The sequence below is a fragment of the Arachis duranensis genome, chromosome 3 (assembly GCF_000817695.3).
Source record: "Arachis duranensis cultivar V14167 chromosome 3, aradu.V14167.gnm2.J7QH, whole genome shotgun sequence".
Lineage (NCBI taxonomy): Eukaryota > Viridiplantae > Streptophyta > Magnoliopsida > Fabales > Fabaceae > Arachis > Arachis duranensis.
In genome coordinates this window covers 61520565-61544814 of record NC_029774.3, presented here as the reverse complement: position 1 = coordinate 61544814, position 24250 = coordinate 61520565, and the positions used below count along the sequence as shown (strand labels likewise).

At 34.4% G+C, this 24250-nt stretch overlaps 1 protein-coding gene across 1 annotated transcript; it reads left to right on the top strand.

Annotated features, from left to right (window-relative positions):
• The first annotated feature begins 3616 nt into the window (after positions 1-3616).
• On the top strand, positions 3617-17170 carry LOC107479319 (uncharacterized). Its single transcript, XM_016099466.3, has 6 exons — positions 3617-3759; positions 5930-6010; positions 11060-11391; positions 12101-12219; positions 16403-16465; positions 16739-17170. The coding sequence occupies exons 3-5, from the start codon at positions 11283-11285 to the stop codon at positions 16463-16465; spliced, it is 291 nt and encodes a 96-aa protein (XP_015954952.1). The 5' UTR covers positions 3617-3759; positions 5930-6010; positions 11060-11282; the 3' UTR covers positions 16739-17170.
• The last annotated feature ends 7080 nt before the right edge of the window (positions 17171-24250 follow it).

Here is a 24250-nt window from a genome sequence, read left to right as displayed (position 1 = left end):
TCGGCCCAAAAAGCCAGCTTAATCGATTGATCCTCCTCGAGTTGGAGCTCGAAAAAGAAATTCGGATTCTTCTCTTTCATTCTTAAGAAATATTTCCTGAATTCCTTTGCATCTTCTTGTTCGGAAACATTCCGCACTTCCCTGCTAATGTAATTCCTCACATCCTTTTGGATAAAATTTAACTCGCGGTGACCACCGGCAGCCGCAACAAATGATTGGTAGGTTTTACTTGGTCTGATACCGGCCTCCTCGTTATTCTCTATTGTACAACGAATGGACATGCTTAGTTCCCTGTGCTGTTTGAGCATCTCTGCTTTACTTGGACAGCAGGGGTGTGAATGATCCAGCACAACCTTTGAAATGATCCAAGCACCGACATCCTTCAATGTGTGTATATAAATTCTTGCAGGACAGTTTAAACCGGCTGTCGAATTCGTCTTCTCGGTCGGAGATATTTTAGATTTCCATTTTTCCTCTCTGCTACATGTAATCAATTGATTCTTAATCTCGTTTCCCTTCCTATTTGTGCTCCAAACTCTTGTATAAAAACCTGCAACCTTGGCGTAGTTCCTGTAAAATTTTCCAGCATCTTCAAGGGTGGTAAAGGTCATTCCAACCTTCGAAATAAACTGGTCATCAACAACAGAGAGAGGCTGCAGAATACACCATGTCAAAAACTATAAATACACCCAACTATTGCAAATATAATACACCCGAACGGCACCAACTCAACTAAAATGAAAATAAAATCCATAAGTTGTAAACACACATGCTGCAGAATACACCGTCACAAAAAATAAAAAAACACCCAATCATGTCTGATATAATACACCCGAACGACAACAACAGCTAAAAATAACAGAAAAAGCCATAAATATAAATACACCCATACTACCGAAACAAATACACCCAAAGAAAGCTCTGATCTACACCCGAGCGTCTGCTATAAATTCCAGGTAATCAATCAAAACTAATACATTACATTCAATCCACATATTTATGTTGACGCGTTAGTCTCACAGTCAATGTTCACGAATTATTCAGCTACACAATGCTATACAAATTACTACAGCAAAATTCAGAGTAAACGTATGTAAATCAAACCTCAGGAACTTCGTTAGATTCAAATTCATAATCCACTTCGCCCTGATTCAGCTGAGAATCTGACGTTGAATCAACCATTATCTTCAAAACGAATCCAAACTTTGATTTCAGTAAACAAAAATCGATAGAAAACGAAGCTGGAGTTAAAAGAGAGAAGAACGAGAAAAAGAAGAACGAGAAGAAGAAGAAGAACGAGGAGAAGAGCGAAGAACGAAACAAATCTAGAAATAAGGAGAGAAGAACGAGAAGAAGAAGAACCAGAAGAAGAAGAAGGAGAAGAAGAACGAAGAAAGGAAACAAATCTTTTAAATTTGGTAGTTATATATAGCGCGTGTATATAACGTAACTATTGGAGCACGTTTTAGGTTTTAGGGTTTTAAGTAACTTGTAAAGCATACAAGTGGTTAGCGCTTGTATGCAGAGCTTTTCTGATATCAAATCAGTCCAAACAAGTTCTGAAGCAATTTGCCAAACTGTCTCCTTTCTACTAATAATAATGTACGTGTCAATAACAAATAAATCTAAAAAGAATATCTCTATATCTGTATGAAATAGTATATGTATGTTATAAAAATCCTTTGATAAATCCTGGCGACAAAAGTACATAACACCAAGGTTCTGAAAACCGAACCGGTCATCGAACCGCTCAATGCCGCAGGTGCTACTCCACACTGCACCATGGCTCCGATCTAGCAGCTTGCACTCAAAATTCTCAGTCTGCATAATAGTTATATGTATGATCAATAATACTAGCTGCTAGTACCATCCACAATGAAAAAAGTCTAGGAGTCAACAATTTTAATTCATATTAGCTAACACTTTTAGTCAACAGTTTAACGCCTTTAGTTTAATAGTCTATTTAGTGATTCCAATGCAATATATATGATGAAAAATAATTTTTTGAGTCACAACAATAACCACTATTTCATTACATAGGATAGTAGCATTAGTGTAAGATGTTGAAGACTCAAATTTCAACTACTCTTGACGATAATTGCTTGATTCAGCAGAATAATTTAGAAGTAGGAGAATGTGTATATATATAGTATACCTCACAAAGCTGGACAGCAGTTATGTCTCTAATTCCCTGTTGATACCAAAGCACAAATGCCAAGTAATTAGGGTTGCTGCTACTCTCATCTATCTTGAATGTTATGTTCTCATGTGGATAATTGCATGCACAAAGTAACAAACAACAAAATCGAGTTCAGTACACAAAGCAGGAACTATGGAATCAGTTCAGTAATCAGTAAGCAGGAACTATGGAATCAGTCCAGTTCAGTAATCAGTAAACAACAATTATTAACCAAAGTTCACAGTTCAGTTTAGCAGGAACGGTTTCACACTACACAGTTTCACACTTCACAGTTCACAGAAAAATTAAATAGGAAGACAGAGTTCACAGTTTCAGAGTTCATGATGTCACACTGCAGTGACTTCAGTTCACACTTCACAGAGCTTCACAAAATTAAACAACTACTCAACCAAACTCTTCAGGGAGACAGAGACATGCTAAACTGAAAATAGATTTTAAAAAAATTACCTGGAACTATGGAAGCTCGAAGGCGCCTTCAAGGCTTCAACAGAACATGCAATAGGGAGAGTAGGAGACAGCGACGCCAAGTGACCAAGCAGTGGTGGAGTACCTTCGAATGGACGATGGCTGCTTCGCGGTGGAGGTGGTTGTTCGAAGGAACGATTGTTGCGCGACGGAGGTGGCTTGGCGAATGACGACCGTTGCTGCATGATTGCGTGGATGTTCAAATGAACAATGGCGGCGACACGACGCGGTGGCTAGACGGAGGTGAGGGACGAGGACGATCGTGTGAGAGTCGCGTTCCCAGATCCCAGTTTTCACTCTCAGTTGCAGTTCTCAGTTTCTGAAGCTCGAAGAGAAGGGGGAGGATCGAATTAGGGATTTAGGGCTCCAGAAGGCCTAAAACGACAACGTTTTGGGGGCCAGCCAAAAAACCGGCCGGATCACGGTTCGGTTCGACCGACCGGTTACTGGCCGGTTTATCGGTTTAATTCCGGTTTTTGAATTTTGCGGTTTTGCTGTTTAACCGATTCGTTTTTATGGGCGGTTCACGGTTCAACCGGTTCGACTGGCCGGTCCGAACCGGTTTTCAGAACATTGCATAACACACACTCATGGTTGAAAAAATCGGACCGACTTGAATAGTTGGACCGAAAAATCGTTGAACTGGTGAGTTTGAAAAACCCCTGCCGATTCAGTATTTATCTTTTTTAAACCCCAACCTCAAACGACGTGGTTTTGACGTTTTAATTAATAAAAAAAACCCTAACTGATTCTGAAGCACCCCACAGGCAGTCACGCAGGCAGAGTTGGGAGCTCACCTCGGCTCACCGCCACTGCATGCTCGCCGTCGTCGCCGCGCCTCTTGCCGGATCCTCCGCGTCGTGTGCTCGTGTGTGGCCTCTCTCCTCCATCTGAGCTCAGCTGCTCGGGCGTCTCTCGCCTCCGTGTCTGCTCGAGCTGCGCTTCCTGTTTGCGACTCCCTCCGCCTCTCTTCCGTCTCTGGGTGATTGTTGCTGCTCGTCCCTCGTGGTCCATGCCGCAGTGGTTGTTGCTGCCTGCCGTGCATCGTCCACCTTTCGGAATCGATTCTGCATCTGCAACAACAGCAACAACAGGTAACCATTTTAATTTTTTTTCCAGTTATTCTAATAGTCTGTACGCTATGTTAATTTTTAGTAGTTGATTCATTGATGTTATTGCTGTTAATTTTATTGTTGATTGGTTTATGATGCTGATTAGAATATGGCAGTGGTTGAAATATTGAATTGCATTATGAATTTGTTTATGAATATGAATATGCAGTTTTTTTGCTGAGTATAAACGAGGTTTTATTGATTGTTGAATTGGTTTTTGAATTTGTTTATGAATATGAATATGAATATGCAGTGGTTTTCCTGACTATGAATATGCTTAGGGTTTGTTTATTGTTGAATTGGTTTTAGCTCCTTTGACCTCTTTCATACTTGGATTTGTTGAGTGGTTTTGATTGGAAAGTGTTCTGAATTCACAGTTCGTTGAAGTGCAAGTTATATGTTTTCTGATTGAACTTTTGAAGAGAATAATGTTGGGAGGATTCTCTGTCGCTCTATTTGTAATATTTATGATAGTTAGATAGGACTTGGTTGGTGTAAAGCCTCTCTAGAAAATATCAATTTGAACTAAATTGTTTAGTTGACTTTGTCAGGCTGTTCTTGAACTGAAAGATATGCAGATAAAAGATAAAAACGTTTTGATTTTAACTTTCAAATCAGTTTGAGATTAACCAAATTAGTAATTTGACTGTTAGCACCCTTTTCATCAATCAAGTGTGCAGTGCCTTGATTATTTTCTTTTTACCTATTTTTGTTTTTCCTTCCGTTGATTTTTAGTGCTTATGGCTAAGATTTTTTCAATTCCAGCTTTCAAGCTGGCATAAGTCTATCTTCATCAACAAGGAGTGAGCTTTTTACATGTTCGAATACATACTTGTTTTTTCTTTTATTGTTTTGTTGAACTTCTTGTCTCAACAAGACTTTTGTTAATTAATGCATTGTGCGACTTTAGTTCATGACTTTGAAAAATTGAACTTGTATTTCAAATTTTAATTTTAAATTTTTGACTATTTTATATTTTTATTTAAATAAGATTAGGTCAACCGGTTTAACCAGTTATCCACTGGTTGAACCAGAGGCCTAGTGACCCAGTAGCCTAACCAGTTCAATCACCAGGTTGGCTCTGACAACTATGCACGCACTTGCTCACTGACTCGATCCCTTCTCTTGTTTCATTCAAAACTCAATCACCATTCAAACAAAATTTGTGTTTCTGCTTCGTCGCCGCCTCCTTTCCGCCCCTCTCCTCCGCAGCTGCCTCCTCTACCACCGATCTGTCCCTGATTTTTTTTTTGTTACTTATCTTCTAATTTTTATCGTTGGTAAATGTGTTATTGGTTCTGCTGCTGTAAGTGGAAATTTTCTATAAAAAAGTTGTTATTGCTGATTGTTGATCAAATTGGTGGTGCTGCTATGAATGTGTTGCTGTAAGTGAACTTTGATTAGGCATAGGTAATATGCTTGCCTAAGAAATATTCAGAAGTTTTTGTGCATTTTTGATGATTGATGATAAACTTTAATAATGCTTTTGGATTTGAGGCTTGAGAGTTGCGACATAGACTTCGGTTGAGAATTTAGGATTTTTGTAATTAACTAATTTTATTAATTTATATCTTATGAATGTCTATTTGCTAGATCAATGTAAATAAGCTTCCACCCGTTTTCTTTGTTGTGTTTTTCTTAGTTTTTCTCAGCAAGCTAGCAGGTTCTTTTTCAACAAGGGTATTTCATCTAGACATGGATCATCTTGACACAGAAGAATTTGTGACGGACTCAAAAAATAAAAATGAAAACCGAAAAAACAAAGGAATCAAAAGAAAGGACTTACCTTACCTTACCTTTGGTTATTTGATTAAAAGGAACTGCAATGATATACTTATATTTTGTTTTTCTATTTTTGTATTTCCAACATTATTTTCAGCATTAGGTACTACTGTATATGAAACATCATCTAGATATATGCAGACTTCTAAAGTAGTATTTCCCTTTTTAAAATGATGAAAAATGTTTACACCTTTCAAAAATTATCTGCATTTTTAATTTTATATTTCATTGAAAGAATAAAGAGAGAACAAATAAAACTATAAGAGTAACAGGCATCAACAAGTGTTTATTGTGTCTTATTACAGTAATTTAGAATGAAATATAAGTGCCATAATAGCATCTCACTATTGTACTTCCTGGCTTTGAACAGCTGCAGCACTGCAATAAGGCATTTGGTTCCTAATATTTGTCAAAACCAAGCAAGATATGATCCACAAAGTCTTCAAATAAGGTGAAATTTATTCTATTGTGTCTGCATTATAAGTAAACAAATATTAGGCATTCATAAAAAATCAATTGGAATAACCATATTTGGATAAAAATCTAGATCAGATCTTACTCAGTATCCTCTAGAGATACAGCAAGAGACCTTTTTTATTCTCTATGTGAATGTGGTTCCATTCAAGTAGGCTATTACTGACCTATGTTCGTCAATAAATTAGCCTTCTAAGCAATGAAGCACCAAAGCCCATTGAGACCTTCTGCCCTTCATAAGGATCATGTTACCCTTCGGTTAGTTAGCTGGTATTTGTTTAGTCATTCAGATGGTCATAAGCTTAAGCTAACTCTTTCTTGACTGGAAGGAACTCTCAATAAGGCTACAGCTTCTCGAGCTCAATCGGGAAGATCCAATCTATTACTTGATTGATACTTGATTGACAATGATAGATATGTGTACCATACTGAACAATCGCTATCATGGCTTGTTTTAAATTGCTTGGGCTCCTCTAAACCCAGTCACTTCACCAATGACATCTGAAAAAATAGTTTTGTAAGAACTCAGTATCAGTATTAGTCAAAAGTTATATAATCTAATCATTGTAGCTGATTAAGATACAAGAGAAGATTGAGGAAGTGAAAAAGAGAGGGAAGAAACAATTTTGAACCCAACGTGAATGAGAGAGCGAGAAAAAGAGAGCCGTCTGGCAATTCAATAGAGTGGACTGCATAGCTCAATTTATAGGAGAGCTGGTATAAACTAATTTGTATTGAATATTTAACCAAAATTGTTAGATTTCAAATACAAGAAAGCATAATGATAAATAGATTCATGAAATTGAGGGTGTTAACCAGTGAAAAGCATTGCATAAATGCAAATAACAATATTATTTTTGGTTTGGCTGCCCAAGCTATAGTTTAAGAAGAATCATACACACTTTATAGACAATGGAACATTACTAATGAAATACCATCTACCTTTTTCTAATATATGTTTATTAATTCTGCATTAATTTCTATGCACTCTGTTACATTGGTATTTATTTTAATGGAAATACTGAAATACAATAGAACAGTAAAAGATAATAGAGGAATTTCGAGAGTCCTCTTCTTTCCTAATCTTTTCCTACCTCTAACCTAATCAGCTCCTCCTTTTATTGCCTTCCCTCAAATTAATTATCATAATTAGCATTCAACTCCTACGATTACACCTCCCTGATTCTCTCATCTGACTAATCCAATTATCAATTATTGTCACTTATGATTACACATTTCTCCTGCCCTGTTATTCCTCCCTTTTCTTTATTGCTTCTTCTAGAATAATGATAAAGTAAAGGGATTATTTTCTTCCCTTTTTTGGCTGCCTTTGCTGCTGACTCAACATTCTCTCTCTCTCCAGGGTATGTAACAATACCTTCCCCTTGAAGCATCACCTTGTCCTCAATGTGGACGGAAGGAAAGGCTTCTTGCATTGCAGCTGTATGATGACAGTTGCAGCTCTTCCCGTTCAGGTTCCCCTGCATGGGCCTCTTGGTTCATCCCTACGTCTCCTTCTGCCTCCTCTTCTGCATCTTCTCCTAGGAGTATGATTTGATAGTGCTTCATGGAGCACCTATAATCAGGTCCCCACTTCTCTCCACATCTGAAGCACAACTCTTTCCTCTGTCTCTCTGCCCACTCTTCGTTCGAGAGCCGCCGTGTGCAGCTGTTACGAGTCGTCTGCAAATGAGAAGCGCTGCTGCCTCCGTTCAAACTGATGGTAAGGCCTGTACGAGGAGTAGGGGTGCCTCTGTCTGTGTTCGATCCAATCTCGCCCCTCGATTCGCTGCTGTCGTCGTGGGTGTTGTACTTCGCCGAACTAGAATTTTTGAAAAATCCAAATGTAGCTCCCACCGAACCAGATCTGCCTGATCTGCTCCCTTACGGCAACCCCTCCACCCTCTTGCCATTAGGGTCAACCCAGGTCTCCTTCCATGCTTGATTTCTCCATTCAATAGCCGTGGCTTTATCCATTAAAGCTGGTAAATTATCGAACCGAGCCACCTCCAACTCTGCCTGAATTTCCTTTTTGAGTCCATTGGCAAAGATGCACGAGAGCCTCTGTTCCCAGGTTTCTCTGCGTTCGTGCTGCATCCTCAAACTCTCGCCTATACTGAGCGACGTCCTCCACCTGTTTCACCTCTAGTAACGGAGCCATGGGGTTGAGAGCAGCTCCAGGTTGAAAACGTTTCAATAAGTCCTCCTTGAATTGTCTCCATGTCTGAAATGGTGTGTATTCTTCCCACCACTCCATCCATGCGAGAGCCTCTCCCTCCAAAGCAAGAGTGACAAAGTCCATCCTTTCTGCCGGAGCCATCTGGGTGACACGAAAATATCTTTCCATCTTCACCAGCCAGCCATTTGCATCATCTCCCGAGAAGATGGGAATGTCAAGCTTTCTAGTAGGCTCAAATCTCCTCTGTTCTGTTTCACCTTCATTATTGTTGCCGCCTCTGCCTTCTGAACCTTCTCCATCTCCCCCGTTTCTTCCTCCAGCCCCGTTTCGTCCCTGGTCATGGTGTTGCGAAAGCATTTCCCTCACCTATCTCAGCAGGTTGGTGGATAAGAGTTCAAACGATCGGTTTTGAGCTTCCAGCGAACGATTCTGGGCCTCCCTCATCTCCATTTGCTTCTCCAAGACTTTCCAACCTCGACTCCATGGCAGCTCGCGTGGAAACCATGCACAGAACACCTAAGATAGGTGCTTTGATACCAGTTGTTACACTGGTATTTATTTTAATGGAAATACAGAAATACAATAGAACAATAAAAGATAATAGAGAAATTTCGAGAGTCCTCTTCTCTCCTAGCCTAGGCCTTTCCAAATCTTTTCCTACCTCTAATCTAATCAGCTCCTCCTTTTATTGCCTTCCCTCAAATTAATTATCATAATTAGCATTCAACTCCTACGAGTACACCTCCCTAATTCTCTCATCTGACTAATCCAATCATCAATTATTGTCATTTATGATTACACATTTCTCCTGCCCTATTATTTTATTCCTCCCTTTTCTTTATTGCTTCTTCTAGAATAATGATAAGGTAAAGGGATTATTTTCTTCTCTTTTTTGGCTGCCTTTGCTGTTGACTCAGCATTCTCTCTCTCTCTCTCCAGGGTATGTAACACACTCTCTTCTAGTATTTATTTATCAAGTCAAATTAAGAATCAGGATTTGAGAATGATGGTTTCATGTTTGTGTTATATTAACATATTTGTTTGGATTGGATTGTAACAATGAATTTCCTGGTTATGCATGTTTGTTTTATATTAGCATAATTGGAGTTGCTTTATCCCATCCTAAGTAATCAATTGCTATGGTAAAATGTTCATAGATTTGGTATTCTATATGTTATTATCTTACATAATTTAGTTTCTTCTTACATTTCATCCTATGACTTGCTGAAGACAATTTTTTCTTGATGGATATACACTTGAGTATTATATTTAAAACTGAAATAGAGAAGTTGAATACTGTCTACAGTCTACACCCAATAAATTTGCAGTTTAAAGGATCATAACATCATTTCATTATTAATAAATAACTGAATCAGATGTGCTTAAAGTAAAATGCCTTTTTATCTTGAACTAAAAAGTATATATGCATAAATAGTAAGAAATCAAAGTGAGTGAGACTTACGATTAGTTTGGTTGTGCATTTGGTGAAGAATTGGAAGAAATTAGGCTACCATTTTGTAATGCCATCCACTTTATCTCCAAATGCCGCTGAGAGATTCTTCTTCTTGCTGCACTGGTAAACATCTTATATTTATATAGATAGATAGCTAATGATAGATGATAGTAGTTGAAGGAGTGAAGCCTTGCCCCCTTTTTTTCCCCCTGAAGCAGATAAGCACGTTTGGTTTTCCTTTTAGAAGTTAAAAATTGTCGATTAATTAGTGTAACAATAAAAGATAAATTATGTGAATGTAATGATTATTAACGTATAATTATTTGTTATAGAATTTCAGATTTTAAAATTGGTTTGTTCACTGGTGAGATATGTAGGTAGTGGCAGGTAGTATAATTATAATGCAAACTAAAATTCCTTGAAACTATCATACAACCATAGGACGAAGTGAGTCAAGTCAGTTTATGAGCCAGTTCGAGCTCAACTCGTTAATAGCTCGATAAGCTGTACTCATGAGCTGGTGACCCGAGTTTGAGCCTGAAATTGAGCTCATAAATTAAATGAGCCGAGCTTGAGTTTGGATAAGTTCAGCTCATTAGCTCGTGAGTTGGCTCGATTATATATATATTTAGAATTATAGATTATGTTCCTATTATTTGAACCAGCTCGTGAGCTTTCGTTGAGTCGAGTTTGAGTTTACGAAATAGGCTCGATTGTTAATGAGCCGAACCGTGAGCCAAGCTTAATTTTTGTGAGTCAAGTTTGAGCTTGCTCTAACTCGGTTTAGCTTGCCTCACTTCCAACCCTAGGTGTGCATTACTTTCTACAAACTGGTCTTTTCATTGTTGAGATATGTTGGCGGAGGCAGTTAATATATTTATAATGTTCACTAACATTGCTTGAAACGGTGTAATAGAACCATAGGTGTGCACTACTTTATGTGCAAGTAAACAATGAAGCAATTTTTTTTTAGTATTTTATCAACACTTCAACAGTAGCACAAAGCTACCATCCATACTTGATGCATTGTGAAATATACCTCCAATTTATGTTAATTTTTTTCCCCAAAAAAGTAATGCATTTGTTTGGAGAGCACAACATGCCATGTTTATATGTCCAAACCAAACAACACAAAGCATGTTAATTTTCAGCATGGCTGCAATCAGTACTCCCACTGCACTTTGAATTAGTTCTAAATTTCTCTCCCTTTTTTTTTATAAAGCAAGGAAAGCATTGTGAAATACCATGTATACCTCCAATTTATGTGAATGGAGTGCACAATATGCCATGCATGTATGCCCAAACCAAACAAAACAAAACCCACAAAGCATGTTAATTACAATCACTACACCCACTCCACTTATTGTTAGTTCTGAATATTTATTTATTTAAAGCCAGGAAAGCATTGACGCAGGAGCAAGAGGAGCATGCCACTTGGAAGCCATTGAAGTGGGTATGTGACAAGAAGAGAGGCTGGACAAATGTCACTATACCTTGTTAGGAAGAAAACTGAATTGATTGATGTTGCATAACTGACAATCGTAGCTGTTGCCACTGAGAACGAGGACAACAGAGACACACACAGACGGGGCTTCCCACTTGCAGTTGCCAATACCTATGGCTGAACAGCAAAACCACCCTAACCCTAATCTTCACCCTCCTTCTGCTGCCCCTTCTTCTGCACCTGCACCACCCCCTCTGCCTCCTTCCTTTGATCCCACTCGAAGTAATCTCCGTCTTTTTCTCCACTTTTTATATGCTTTATATGCTATTATTGTTCCAATCTTAATCTAGTTGTCTTGTGGGATGGGATATGCTGACTTTGTTGGTTTCTTTCATGATGATTTGTTGTTCTAAATATTGCAACTTTGTCTTTTTTTTTGTGTGGCAGTTTAAGTTTCTGTTCTATTTTGGGGGCAAAGGTTTTAGGTTAAGAGCTTGTATACCCCCAGTTCCCAGTGTTTATCAATTGTGTGTTGACAACAAGGACTTGGATGTTTCTGCCTTCCCTTGTGAATGGGTAGTAACACTTGTTTTCCTGGGGAAGAGTTGGGGTTTGAATGTCCAACTAAGGGACCGAAATATGTAGTTTGGTTATGTTATTGAGTTTCACCCGTTGTGATTCATTTATGATACTGCTATGAGTTTTTTGTTGGTAGTTGTTGGGTAATAGCCTGGGTTAAGAGATTTCGCTCTTTGCTAGGTTGAAGTAGGTATGCATGTTCATCACTATGAAGGTAAAAGGAAACAAATTGATTGGATCTTTACCAAGGATGTTCTGTTTGTATGGATGCTGTCTTATATTTTTTGTTATGTATTTTATATATTATAAATTCAATAATGATATTTTGTTCATTATAATATTTAGAAATGTTGTTGATGGTATATAATAAAAAAAATGTTGGTACTAATTTGTGATACTTTTTTTTTTGAAGTGGTTGGTATCATTAAAAGGAAGGCGTTGATAAAAGACCTGGCCGGTGTATATCATGCAGAATGTCTTGCATACTGTCAGGAACTTTTGGAACTTCAAAGAAAATGGGAATGGGAAGAGGTTAGATACAACTTTGTCTTTTCAATCTGTAGATTTATTTTGATTGTATGCACCTCGCTTTAGACTTTGTTTGCTACGGTAATTTCTAAACGCTTTCACATTCCTTGGAATTAGAACTTGGAAAATAAGCATATTTGACATTTAAGTGTTAAGTTTTAGCCAGGCATCTTCCTTACCTGTATTTCTGTTGTTCATGATATTTTCATATAACAATCAAGTGACGAGAACAACAACAATAAAGTCTTGTCTCATTAGGTAGAGTCGGCTATATAAATCAAACAACGCTATTGAATTCTATTATTTATTATGTCTATAGAGAAACTGTTTACATGTAGATCTCATTTGACTATCTTATGGATGATCTTTCTAAGTTTTCCGCTATTTTTCACTTCTTGTCCGTCTTCCATCTCATCCATCCTTCTGATTGGGTGTTCCGTCGGTCTTCTTCTTACGTGTCCAAATCACCTGAAACACGATTCTATCATCTTTTGTATAATAGGTGCTACTCCACTTTCTCTTATATCTTCGTTCCTTATTTTATCCAATCGCGTATGACCACTCATCCATTTCAACACTTTCATCTCTGCCACACTTAATATATGTTTGTGCTTTCCTTTAGCCGTTCAACACTTTGTACCATAAAGCATAGCCGGTTTGATAGCAGTGCGATAGAATTTACTTTTAAGTTTTAAAGACATTTTTTTGTCGCATAAAACCAGATGCACTCCGCTATTCTAACGAACCTGCTTGAATTATATATTTACATCTTGCTCAATCTCTTCATTATCCTGTATGATGTACCCAAGGTACTTGAAACTTTTAACTTTTCATATGATATTTTCTCCAATCTTCACTTTTGTATTAGGGTTTTTCTTTCGGCGGACGAACTTACATCCCATATATTCTGTTTTGCTATGGCTTATGCACAAATCATGCACTTCTAGAGCTTCTCTCCATAAATCTAACTTTTTTATTTAGGTTATCTCTTGACTCTTTTATAAGGACGATATCATTGACAAAAAGTATGTATCATGATGAAAAGATATGGACTTAAAGATGATACAACAATAAAACTTTGTCCTACTAGGTGGGATCGGCTACATGGATCAAACTACACCATTGAGCTCTATTGTGTATCATGTCTATAGAGAGACTTTTTACATATAAATCTCGTTTGACCACTTCATGTATGGTCTTCTTAGGTTTTTCTCTACCTTTCATCCCTCTTATTCATCTTCCGTCTTATCCACCCTCCTGATTGAATATTCTGTCAGTCTTCTTCTCACATGTTCAAACCACCTGAAACGTAATTTTACCATCTTTTTCACAATAGGTGTTATTCCAACTCTCTCTCTTATATTTTCATTCTTTATTCTATCCAATAGTGTATAACCATTCATCTACCTCAACATCTTCATTTCTGTCACACTTAACTTATGTTCGTGCTCCCCTTTGGCCGCTCAACGCTTTGTACCATAAAGCTAGCCAGTCTGATAGCAGTGCAATAGAATTTACCTTTAAGTTTTAAAGGTACTTTTGTCACATAAAACCAGATGCACTCCGCCATATTGACCAATCTGTTTGAATCTTATGATTTATATCTTGTTCAATCTTTACTTTTTTGTGTACAATGCATCCAAGATACTTAAAACTATTAATTTTTTGTAAGAAGTTTTTTTCAATCTTCACCTCTGTATTAGGATTTTTTTTCGGCGGCCGAACTTACATTCCATCTATTCCGTCTTGCTACAATTTATACGCAAACCATACACTTCTAGAACTTTTCTCCATAAATCTAATTTCTTATTTATGTCTTTCCTTGACTCAACTATAAAGACGATATCTTTGGCAAAAAGCATGCACCATGACACAGGTTTTTGGATATGATCTATGAGTACTTTTAAGATTAATGTAAAAGGTATGGATTTAAGGATAATCTCTGGTGCAATCCTATACCAATAGAAAATTCCTCTGTCATACCACCTTGAGTCTTCACAATAGTTGTAGTCCCATCATACATGTCTTTAATTGCACGAATATATGCGATCTTTACTCTCTTCCTTTCCAAAATCTACTATAAAGCCTCCCTTGGCATCCTATCGTGTACTTTTTTCAAATCAATAAATACCATATGTAGATCCCTTTTATTACTACGATATCTTTTCATTATTCTTCTTAACAGGTATGTAGCTTCTTTAGTGGTGGATTTGTCTGGTATAAAATCAAATTGGTTCTCTGTTATTTGTATCTCTTGTTTCAATCTCTGTTTTATTATCCTTTCCCATAATTTCATGGTATGACTCATGAGTTTGATTTTTCTATAGTTTTTGCAACACTGTATATCTCCTTAGTTCTTGCAAGGTGCTCTTTCTCCACTTATCTGGCATTTTCTTTGACCTTAAAATCTCTTTAAAAAGTTTGGTTAACCAACTGATGCCTTTTTCTCCAAAGCCCTTCCAAACTTCAATTGGAATATTATTGAATGGAGAAAAGTAAATGAGAATAGATGGGAGATTCTTTCTTAATAGTGTCTTTTTGTTTTTGTTTTAAAAATGAATAATAAAGCCAAATAGTTGATTTAATATGCATGAATCATCCATTGGAGGCTTAATTAAGGGAATAGAAAACCTTACTGGATAGAGCCATAGAAGAGTAAATTAAGGACAAAGAGGAACTAATATTGGAGGAATTAGAACAGAATGATATTGGAAATGATGGCTTAGCAAATATAAAGTGGATCAACGATGGTGAACTTTTCTTTGGTATAGTTCAAAACCTATTGGACGCAAATAATTTGTATTATGTATTTTATATTTATATATTATAAATATAACTCTAAATAGAATAGAATTTCTATATTTCTAAAAAATAAAAATAAAAGATAAAAGAAAAGATTTTAAATGATTTGAATTGAACAAGAACCACTAATATAAATATAGAATATTTAATCTAATTAATTTATTATATTATTTATTCAAAGAAAAGATATTAAACATGAAAGAATCATAATAATAATATAAATTTTAATTTGAAAGTTGAATTAGAAAGGAATTAAATTTTTAATCAATTTTTTATTACTTCTTCCTGGAGTAAAAAGATTCCCATTTGTTCCTGAATAGCTTTCTTTAAAAGGGCTTCTGCTTCCCCAGTGAAGACCTTTGATTGAGACATATTGAGGGCATCATTTTCTTGTAGGTTTATTTTGGTAATGTGAAGATCTTCCAAAAGAAAAATGTATATCCTATACCAATTGTAAAGAACTTGCAGGAATTGGTTCACTTTACAAAGATGCGTTTCCTTTGATTAGAATGGATAGGAGGTATATATTCTTGTAGGCTTCTTGAAAACAAACTTTCACAATGTCAAGCTATGTCTATTTCTTCCCCATTCAAAAGTAATGCTAATATTTGTCGGTAAATTGGAGGGTGGAGGCCATACCATAATGCTAGTTGCAGAATGATTGCTGTAAGAATCTTGGGATAATCATACAAAATGCCAAGAAAATAAAACATAACCAATAGATGTTTGGATAAAATGAATGAATGTTTCAGGTGTTATTTAGTAGTAGCAAAATACTGCTCAAAATTTAGCAGGACAAATTGTTGCCCAACTATTAAAATTGCATTATTGTACAAATTAAATATTTGATGGTAAAATGCCAATGAGATAAATGTTGCATAGATAAATAGTATCTATTCTTGAAAAGATAATAGAAATTTGCCAAACTGTTATACTCATGTACAAAGAGGATATGTAGAATACACAGTAAAAAGATTTGATGAAGGGTAGCCCAAAGGCTAGAGGTTAAGATATCTAGATGTAAATTGTTTGTTATCAATATCTAGGTTGTTCTCGTTATTTTGGATGGATTAGTAAATTTACCGACTGCCTTCCATGGGGTGTTGTAAGAGAAGGATTGAAGTGCATTATGATAAATGCATGTGTTTATGGTTCAGTTTCCGTTTTTAAGTATCCTTTTTATAATTACTTAGAAACTTAAAGAAGATGTGGGTATGGTGACTATGGTCCATTTAATATTCTGTGGAATAAATGCTGACATTGCATCATTGTCAGTAACAAATGGCTTATCTTTGCATGTTATGAGTCTGTCCATAAATCAACATAATGATTTATTCTATTTGCTTGTATTTGTTCTGTTTCAATGCCTTTCATTTACTTAAAGCCACTGGAGGATCCAAGAAAGGATACAGTTCGGCCCTCCAAACGCGTAAAAAAGACACGATAGGTATGATGAAGAATAATGTCATTTGTCATTAAATATTTTTGTTATGCAATTCAAAGATGTTTTTATTATTTTACATTTTATTTTATTTTATTTTGGGATTTATCGCCCTTTTTAACATCAGTATGATAGCAAACCTATAAATGATATATGTTTCTACCCAAAGTATTGGCTTAAATTGTTACTTGTTTGGAGAGTAATGTTCTATTTTTTTCTCCTTTTCTGTCATTTTTGCTTGCTTCCGTTGTATGATGTTTATTTATGTTCTATGTGAAGGTTTTCATGTGCATCGTCCGAAATGCAAGAATGTAAAGTCAGTGATACAGGAACATGTTGCCCATTTTAGGTCCTCCCTAGAATACTAGACTATTGATGTACCTGCCCCCGCAAACGCATGAAGGGCCATCATTTTCGGATCTCCTTGATGACCCTGTAGTTTTGAAGCCTCTGCTGACTGAAGGGGTAGTAATACTATATGAGATTGATAGTTGTACGGAATCACATCTTCATTTTCTGGGTTCTGCAATCTGTTTTGGAGATATTCAGTTTTATATATTTTAGGTCTGCTTTTAAATTGTATGCTTCAGCTTTCTTGAGTATGTTAGAATTGTTAACAACTCATTTATCATGGTAGTCAAAGTTAGCTGTTATATGAAATTATATATTCATGAAATTTTTCAATCTCAAATCTACTTTTGACAAAACAAAGCTCCTGTTTCTTTTTATTTTTTATTTTTTAATTTTTTGGAAAGAAAATTGATGAGGATAGAACAATGATTTCCCAAGGATAAATAACATGTAACTTGGTCATCAACAGCGACGGACCCAGCAAATTTTAGGAGTGGGGGCAAAAGTATATATACTAAAATAAATTTTATTAAACACTATTAAGTATATGAAAATGTAAAAATTTAAAAGAGTTAGTGAATACTTTCATTCTTAAAATACTATTCATTATATGTAATTTATAAAAAAATATTTTTTATTTCTAAAACTTACATTTAAAATATTTTAATTAAATTATAGATAACTTATTATCCTAACTATTTTTTTGTATAAAAGACTGAATCAATAATCAATTAGTACATTAACGTCTAATGATACACTAGTATTTATAATTTGAAACCAGAATCATATATAAATACTAGACAAATTAAATTTGTATATAAAAAATATGTTTATATAAAATAATCCAAACATAATTTATAATTTTTTTCTTTCTTTCTTTTTAAAATAATTAAATTTGTTATATATTTTTTAATTTAATTTTAATATAATGTTAGATGAAAGATTTTATGCATCTCCTTAATTATATATTGTAATTAAAATATTTTTTCATTACTATTTCTAAAAATAAAAAATATATTCTCAATTAGTAAATTAACCAATTCATTTTAAAATTTTATATGCAACATAGGTACATATGATATAACAAAAGATAAAAATAAGTAATAAGGATGAATAAATTAAAAATAAAATGAAATATATAAAATCATGAAAAAAATATAGAAAAAACTTAACTTATAATAATTTCTCTCTCTTTATTTTCAAAATAACTTAATATTTTTAATTTAATTTTTGTACATTATTAGTTTAAAGATTTTTATACATCTAATTAATTATGTATCATTGCATAAAAGAAAATAATAATCTTTCACATTCGTGAATAATTATAAAAAAAAATAATATAACTAAATGACTACGTAAAAAAATTTATATTGTCAATACATCAAAATTAAATTATATATTCTGAAAAAATTACTTTACTACTAATTACAATTTTTAACTATTGATTACTTTAATTATCTCCCACAATTCCACTCAATTAAAAATCCATTTGTTATAATATTTATGATATTAAAAACGTTTTTAACTAAAAATCTATTACAAGTAAAATCATTTACGAGTTAAAATAAAAATATTATATAATTTTAAAAGTTAAAATAAAAAACACCATATAATTTAAAATAAAAATATAATTAATAAATTTTTTATTTCAACTAATTTTTGAAAGATAAACATTAATAATTTCACTTATATTTAAAAACTAAACTTTAATTTAGTAATTAATTAGTTGCTTAATTTCAAAAAATACATTATCACTACTTATTATATTTTATTGAGTTGATTTAGTTATTTATTTATAATTTTGATACTAAAATAAATTTAACAAGATAAATATTTCTACATGTTAAGTTTAATAAAACAATTTTTTTAACAAGAAATTAAAAGAATATTATAATTTATTATGGGGCAAAAACAATATAACAATGGAAGCAAACATTTATATTTATATATAATTATTTGCTTTGCAAAACTTTAATAGGGGCAAATGCCCCCTTAGGTTTCAACACGGGTCCGTCCTTGTCTAAGGCTCTAACAAGAACAAACTGCTTTAATACCATATTCTAATGACCCAATTTTCAGTACATCATAATCGTACCAAAAGTAAGGCATTACTAACCTATTTCTCTTATTAACTATTTACTATTGATCCTTTAGTTCGATATTGCATTTCAGTTTTACTAAAAAATGCCAGAAAATTTTGTTTTTTTTACAATTTAAAATCATATGTCAAGCATCACCAAGTAATAATAATCATATAATTTTTAGTAATAATAAGCATTATACAAGAGAATTTAAATGAAACTCAGATACAACTCCTATCCCTCTATAAAAAATTAAAACTAAAGCAATATCGACGAGGGAACTCTACGAAAATAGTTTAACTTATAAATATAGTATAACAATCACTCGCAGCTTCAAAGTGAGTCTTCGAACCTGTGTCACTGAAAGGGTGGAAGATTTTGGGTGAAAACAAACCACATGTTCTCAGTAGGGAATGGGAATGCCGTAAAAGTAATGAAATAGAATGCAAATAATTAACATACTCAAGGAAACTACATCTTTATTAAAATTTTTTGAAAATACTCTTGGTTTTACTTTAGCTAATTAATTACGTCTTTCAAAATCTCTAAACTCAAGATAAATTTTAAATATAAAACTAGTCACATTAACCATCTCTCAACCACATAATTAATTATCTATCAAAAGTCAATTCTTAATCACTTTAACACTTTCACAAACTAATAGTACAAACAAGAGATTCAGTTCAACATACCAGCAAGTCACAACAAGACAAACAACACAACCACAGAGAAGCAATACAAGTAAACACAACCAAATGCAGATGCACAAATAATATGATGCATGTTTGTCCTAAGCATGTCATGAGCTCACGTGTCGGTTTACACCTTGCAACCAGACATTACCTAAGAACAAGTCCCAGATATAGATTCCTTTTGTGTCCTTAGTGCATACGTGTCGGTGGTAAGAATACCACTCCTTCATGACTACCGGCAGTCAGCGCAAAGCTCGACCCCATAATACACACACAAGGAGAAACAGTGATCCTCAGTTCGTGGGCGTCTCCGAGATCAACACACAAACAAAACAAAAATCCTCAATTCGTGGGTTTCCCTGAGATCATACAACAAAACAGAGATCCTCAGTTTGTGGATTATACCCGAGACCAATACACAACGAAAAAATGATCCTCAGTCCGTGGGTTTTCCCGAAATCAAAGATTATCAACAGTTCATGGGTTATTCCAGTAATCAATGATTATCAAATCAAAGATTATCAACAGTTCATGGGTTATTCCAGTAATCAATGATTATCAACTCGTAGGTCTTTTCCGCTTATAAAACAAGTAACAATTCGTAAGTTTTTCCGAGACCAAAGATTCAACCAATTTGTGGGTTTTCCCGTATTTAAAACCATAAATTAAAACCAAATCCTCTTTTCATCCTTTAAACCTTCCTTAACTTTCTTAGGCATTCTTTTCCAAAAACCTCAACCACCAATGTCTAGCACTTAAGGCAACCCTTTACCCTTAATACTTTTAAAGGGATACTCATTTTCTAATTTTACAAACAATCGTTAACGGTCATCAAATAGCTTCTCAAAGATAAGTCTTTTCATATTTAAATCAACCTTATAACATAAACTCTATTTCTTCAATAAATCAAGATCAAATAATATAACTTCCCCAAATCCAAATCTTTTAAAAATAACTTTTCAAATAAAACCTCAGATTTTATAAAATTTCGGCAGCACCTCTCCTAAAACTCAGACTTAGCCACCCTTACGGGTTCGCTCTTTCTCAACAATTCATCAGTCATTTTCTCAATAATTATCAAACAGAAAATTCTCAATCAAACAGTAATTCACAACTCATGATAAATAGTAATTCAATTATACTCTACGATTCCCACATAATCCATCAATCCAATTCCATTCTTATCAATTCATAACTAATTTCCAAATAATCCATCAATAACTTCCATTTCATCAATTCATCAATTATTTTAACCAAAGGAGCAACAGTTTTTCACTTTCCAAATACCCAAAACATATTATCTCCTAACTTAACCAAAATCTTAGCAATATTGACATCAAAACACCCAAAGTATGTATTATTCACAAAATCCTAGTTCTCTTACAACCAACTACAATGTTTTCCAAAAAATTCAGCTCCATATCCAATTTTCACAAGTTATCCTTATATTTTTTAGAGTTACTGTTTTTATCTTTAAATTCAGATTTCATAAGATAAATTTAATAATCAAACTTCAATCTTTGAACAATTCTTAAACTTAATTCTAATTAATCACAAATCAATATTAACAAGCATCAAAACCAATTCCAACCAGTCGCAAGTCAATTTCACAGCCATTCTGACATATCAGATTACTAAAATCAACAGCAAACACTTATTCTCAATAATCAAAATACGGCCACAACTCAAACCATCATCACAATGATCCCAAACCAAACACAAATCCAACTCAATCATCAATTATCAATACGACAACTTTTAAATAGTTAACTTATCAAATTTCAATTTAACAAGTATTATCAAATGAATCACCATTCACAACCACATTTCAACCAATTCAGTAATATCACATAAGATCAGAATTTTCAACAAATCCATCAAAATCAGAAAACCAATATCAGTCACATTAACCAAAATTAATCTTGTCAAATTAATAACTCATAATAACCAAACCCAATGACATTCACAACCATAACCTAAACTCATTAAACTAATTGAAACACTAGAATATCATCTCAATATCAAACTTAAACCAAATTTCACAACCTCAAACCAAGCTTATTCCTATCAATTAATCATATTTATGAATTATTTGCAATTACTCACTAAACCTCATTGGCATTCATAAGTTAAAACTATTAATTTTGAAATAAATTCCCTATCTCAATGTCAAAACTCACGAAAATCTCCAAACACAGCAGCTCCGTTAGACATTACAACACTCGTTTTGTTTCCTGGGCAGCAACCAAAGTTTTTCTGGGCAGCTCCAATATTGGTACCCAGTGGAAGAGGACTCTGATAACTATGAAACCTGAAGTAGAGGCTGAACAGAGTAGCACATAGTATTTAAGAGCAGCAGCAGTTTAACCTGTCAATAGCTCCTTCCCCGGCAAACTTCAATGGTGACAGCGGCAGCGTCCTCCTCCAAACTTGATGGTGGCAGAACAGTGACTCTGATGGCGGCTGTGCGTTCTCATCGGATTCCATAAACCAAAATCAGAGGCAAAACTTGCGAGCCCCTCCCTTTGGTCCTCCTACGATGACGTCTGGCAATTAAGTGGCTCGGCGACGGCGACGAAGGGCACGAACGGCGACACTGGAACGACAGTGATGGAACCCTCGCAGTGGTGGTTGTGAACTGGTGGCGATGGTGGCGTGGAGCACAGCTCCTCTTCTTGGTGGCGACCCTGACCCGCGTTCATTCACTCTCTCTGCTTGCCCCTCAACGACGACGGTGGGCGAGCTTGCAGCAACGGGATAAGACACGACGGTAGCTTCTCCTCGACGGTGGCGAGCTTGCAGCAACGGCGACCATGGAGGCGTGGCGGGACGAGGTTGAACGGCGACGCTGCAGCTCACGAGGATGACGATGGTGGCACGGGCTCCTCGCGGGCGGCAGCAGGGCAGCAGCTCTTCCCACTCTCTTTCCTCTCTATTTCGCTTCTGTATGTGAATGCTACGTTGAAGTGGGTTGAAAGGGGGTGGGGTTAGCGTTTCTTAATTTAGGAATTAGGTTTCTAATTCAATTTAGGGTTGGGATTTAGGAATTTTATAAAGAAATATGAATGGATATGAATAGATATTTTAATAAAATTAGAGGATAGAGTAATTTTAAAATCAAATATACTTTAATAAAAATATTTAATAACATCATTTATCATCATATTGTTAAGTTCAATTAATTATTTTTAATTTAAAATAAAAATGAGCATATTAATCACATTTTTATAAAATATAATTTAAATTCAATATTAATTATTTAAATTAAATGGTATAATTTTTATTATTTTTCTATCACCGGAATATTAATTTTAAATTATAAAATAACTAATAATAAAAATTGTACAAAAATATTAATTGACTTAAACTTAAAGTATTCATAAAATCAATTTAATCATGTTCGATAAATTATTTTTTAAAAATAAAGAACTCAAATTAAATCATAATTTATTTATAACAGAATTTATTTACATTAAATTATACGATTCTTATTTATTTTTTAATTACCAAAATTATAATTTCAATTATATCAAATACCCAATAAAGATTATATAAAAATTCTAATTAATTTAAACTCCAATTATGATGAAACTCCAATTAATTACATTTAGTAAAATAATTTTTTTAAAATAAAACTATCAACAAATATATTAAATCACGAATAACTAATTATTTGATTTTCAAAAACTAGGTTTGTTAAATTCTTCCCACCTTAGAAAAATTTTCGTCCTCGAAAATTGCTAGAACAAAATAAATTCGAACTTAAATCAAAGAAAACATAATATATGAATAGAAGGATAGGCATTGTCAAGGATGAATATTCAAAGAGCCACAAAAGCAATCAGATTCATTGGCAAGCAAAGGTATACAAGAATAACAAGGTATGGTTGGAAAACAATCAAATCACATTCTAAGGAGGAAATTCAATCCAGAGAATTCCAATGAAAGCAACGAAGAAAAAGATGGCACAAATAAAGGTTATACGTTGAATCGAAGCTAGCTTCATAACTTCTAACGCTCCCAAACCCCGTAAGTCACATCACCTATAACTTCTATTTCGTTTATGATAACACATTAGTGTCCCCATATACATGAATCATTAGTATTAAGTTGGCCAGACCTAATATCATGAGGTATGCAATGGTAGACTAACAGCGTTAATCATCAAATAGTCATGCATATAAAACTAAAACTTTTGTTATCAGAACAAGTCACAAAGCATGACAAACACAGAGTATGCAATGAAGCATAGTCAGTCCATTCTTAAGGCTCTAACAGGAACGAACTGTTTTGATACCATATTGTAACGACCCAATTTTCAGTACGTCATGATTGTACCAAAAGTAAGGCGTTACCAACCTATTTCTCTTATTAACTATTTAATATGGAGCCTTTAGTTCGATATCGCGTTTCAGTTTTACAAGAAAATGCCAAAAATTTTTATTTTTTTTACTAATTAAAATCATATGTCAAGCATCACCAAGTAATAATAATTATATAATTTTTAGTAATAATAAGCATTATACAAGAGAATTTAAATGAAACTCAGATACAACTCCTATCCCTCCGTATATAATTAAAACTAAAGCAATGGTGCACGAAATTGCAATCACACTTTTGCAATTCCGCACAACTAACCAGCAAGTGCACTGGGTCGTCCAAGTAAT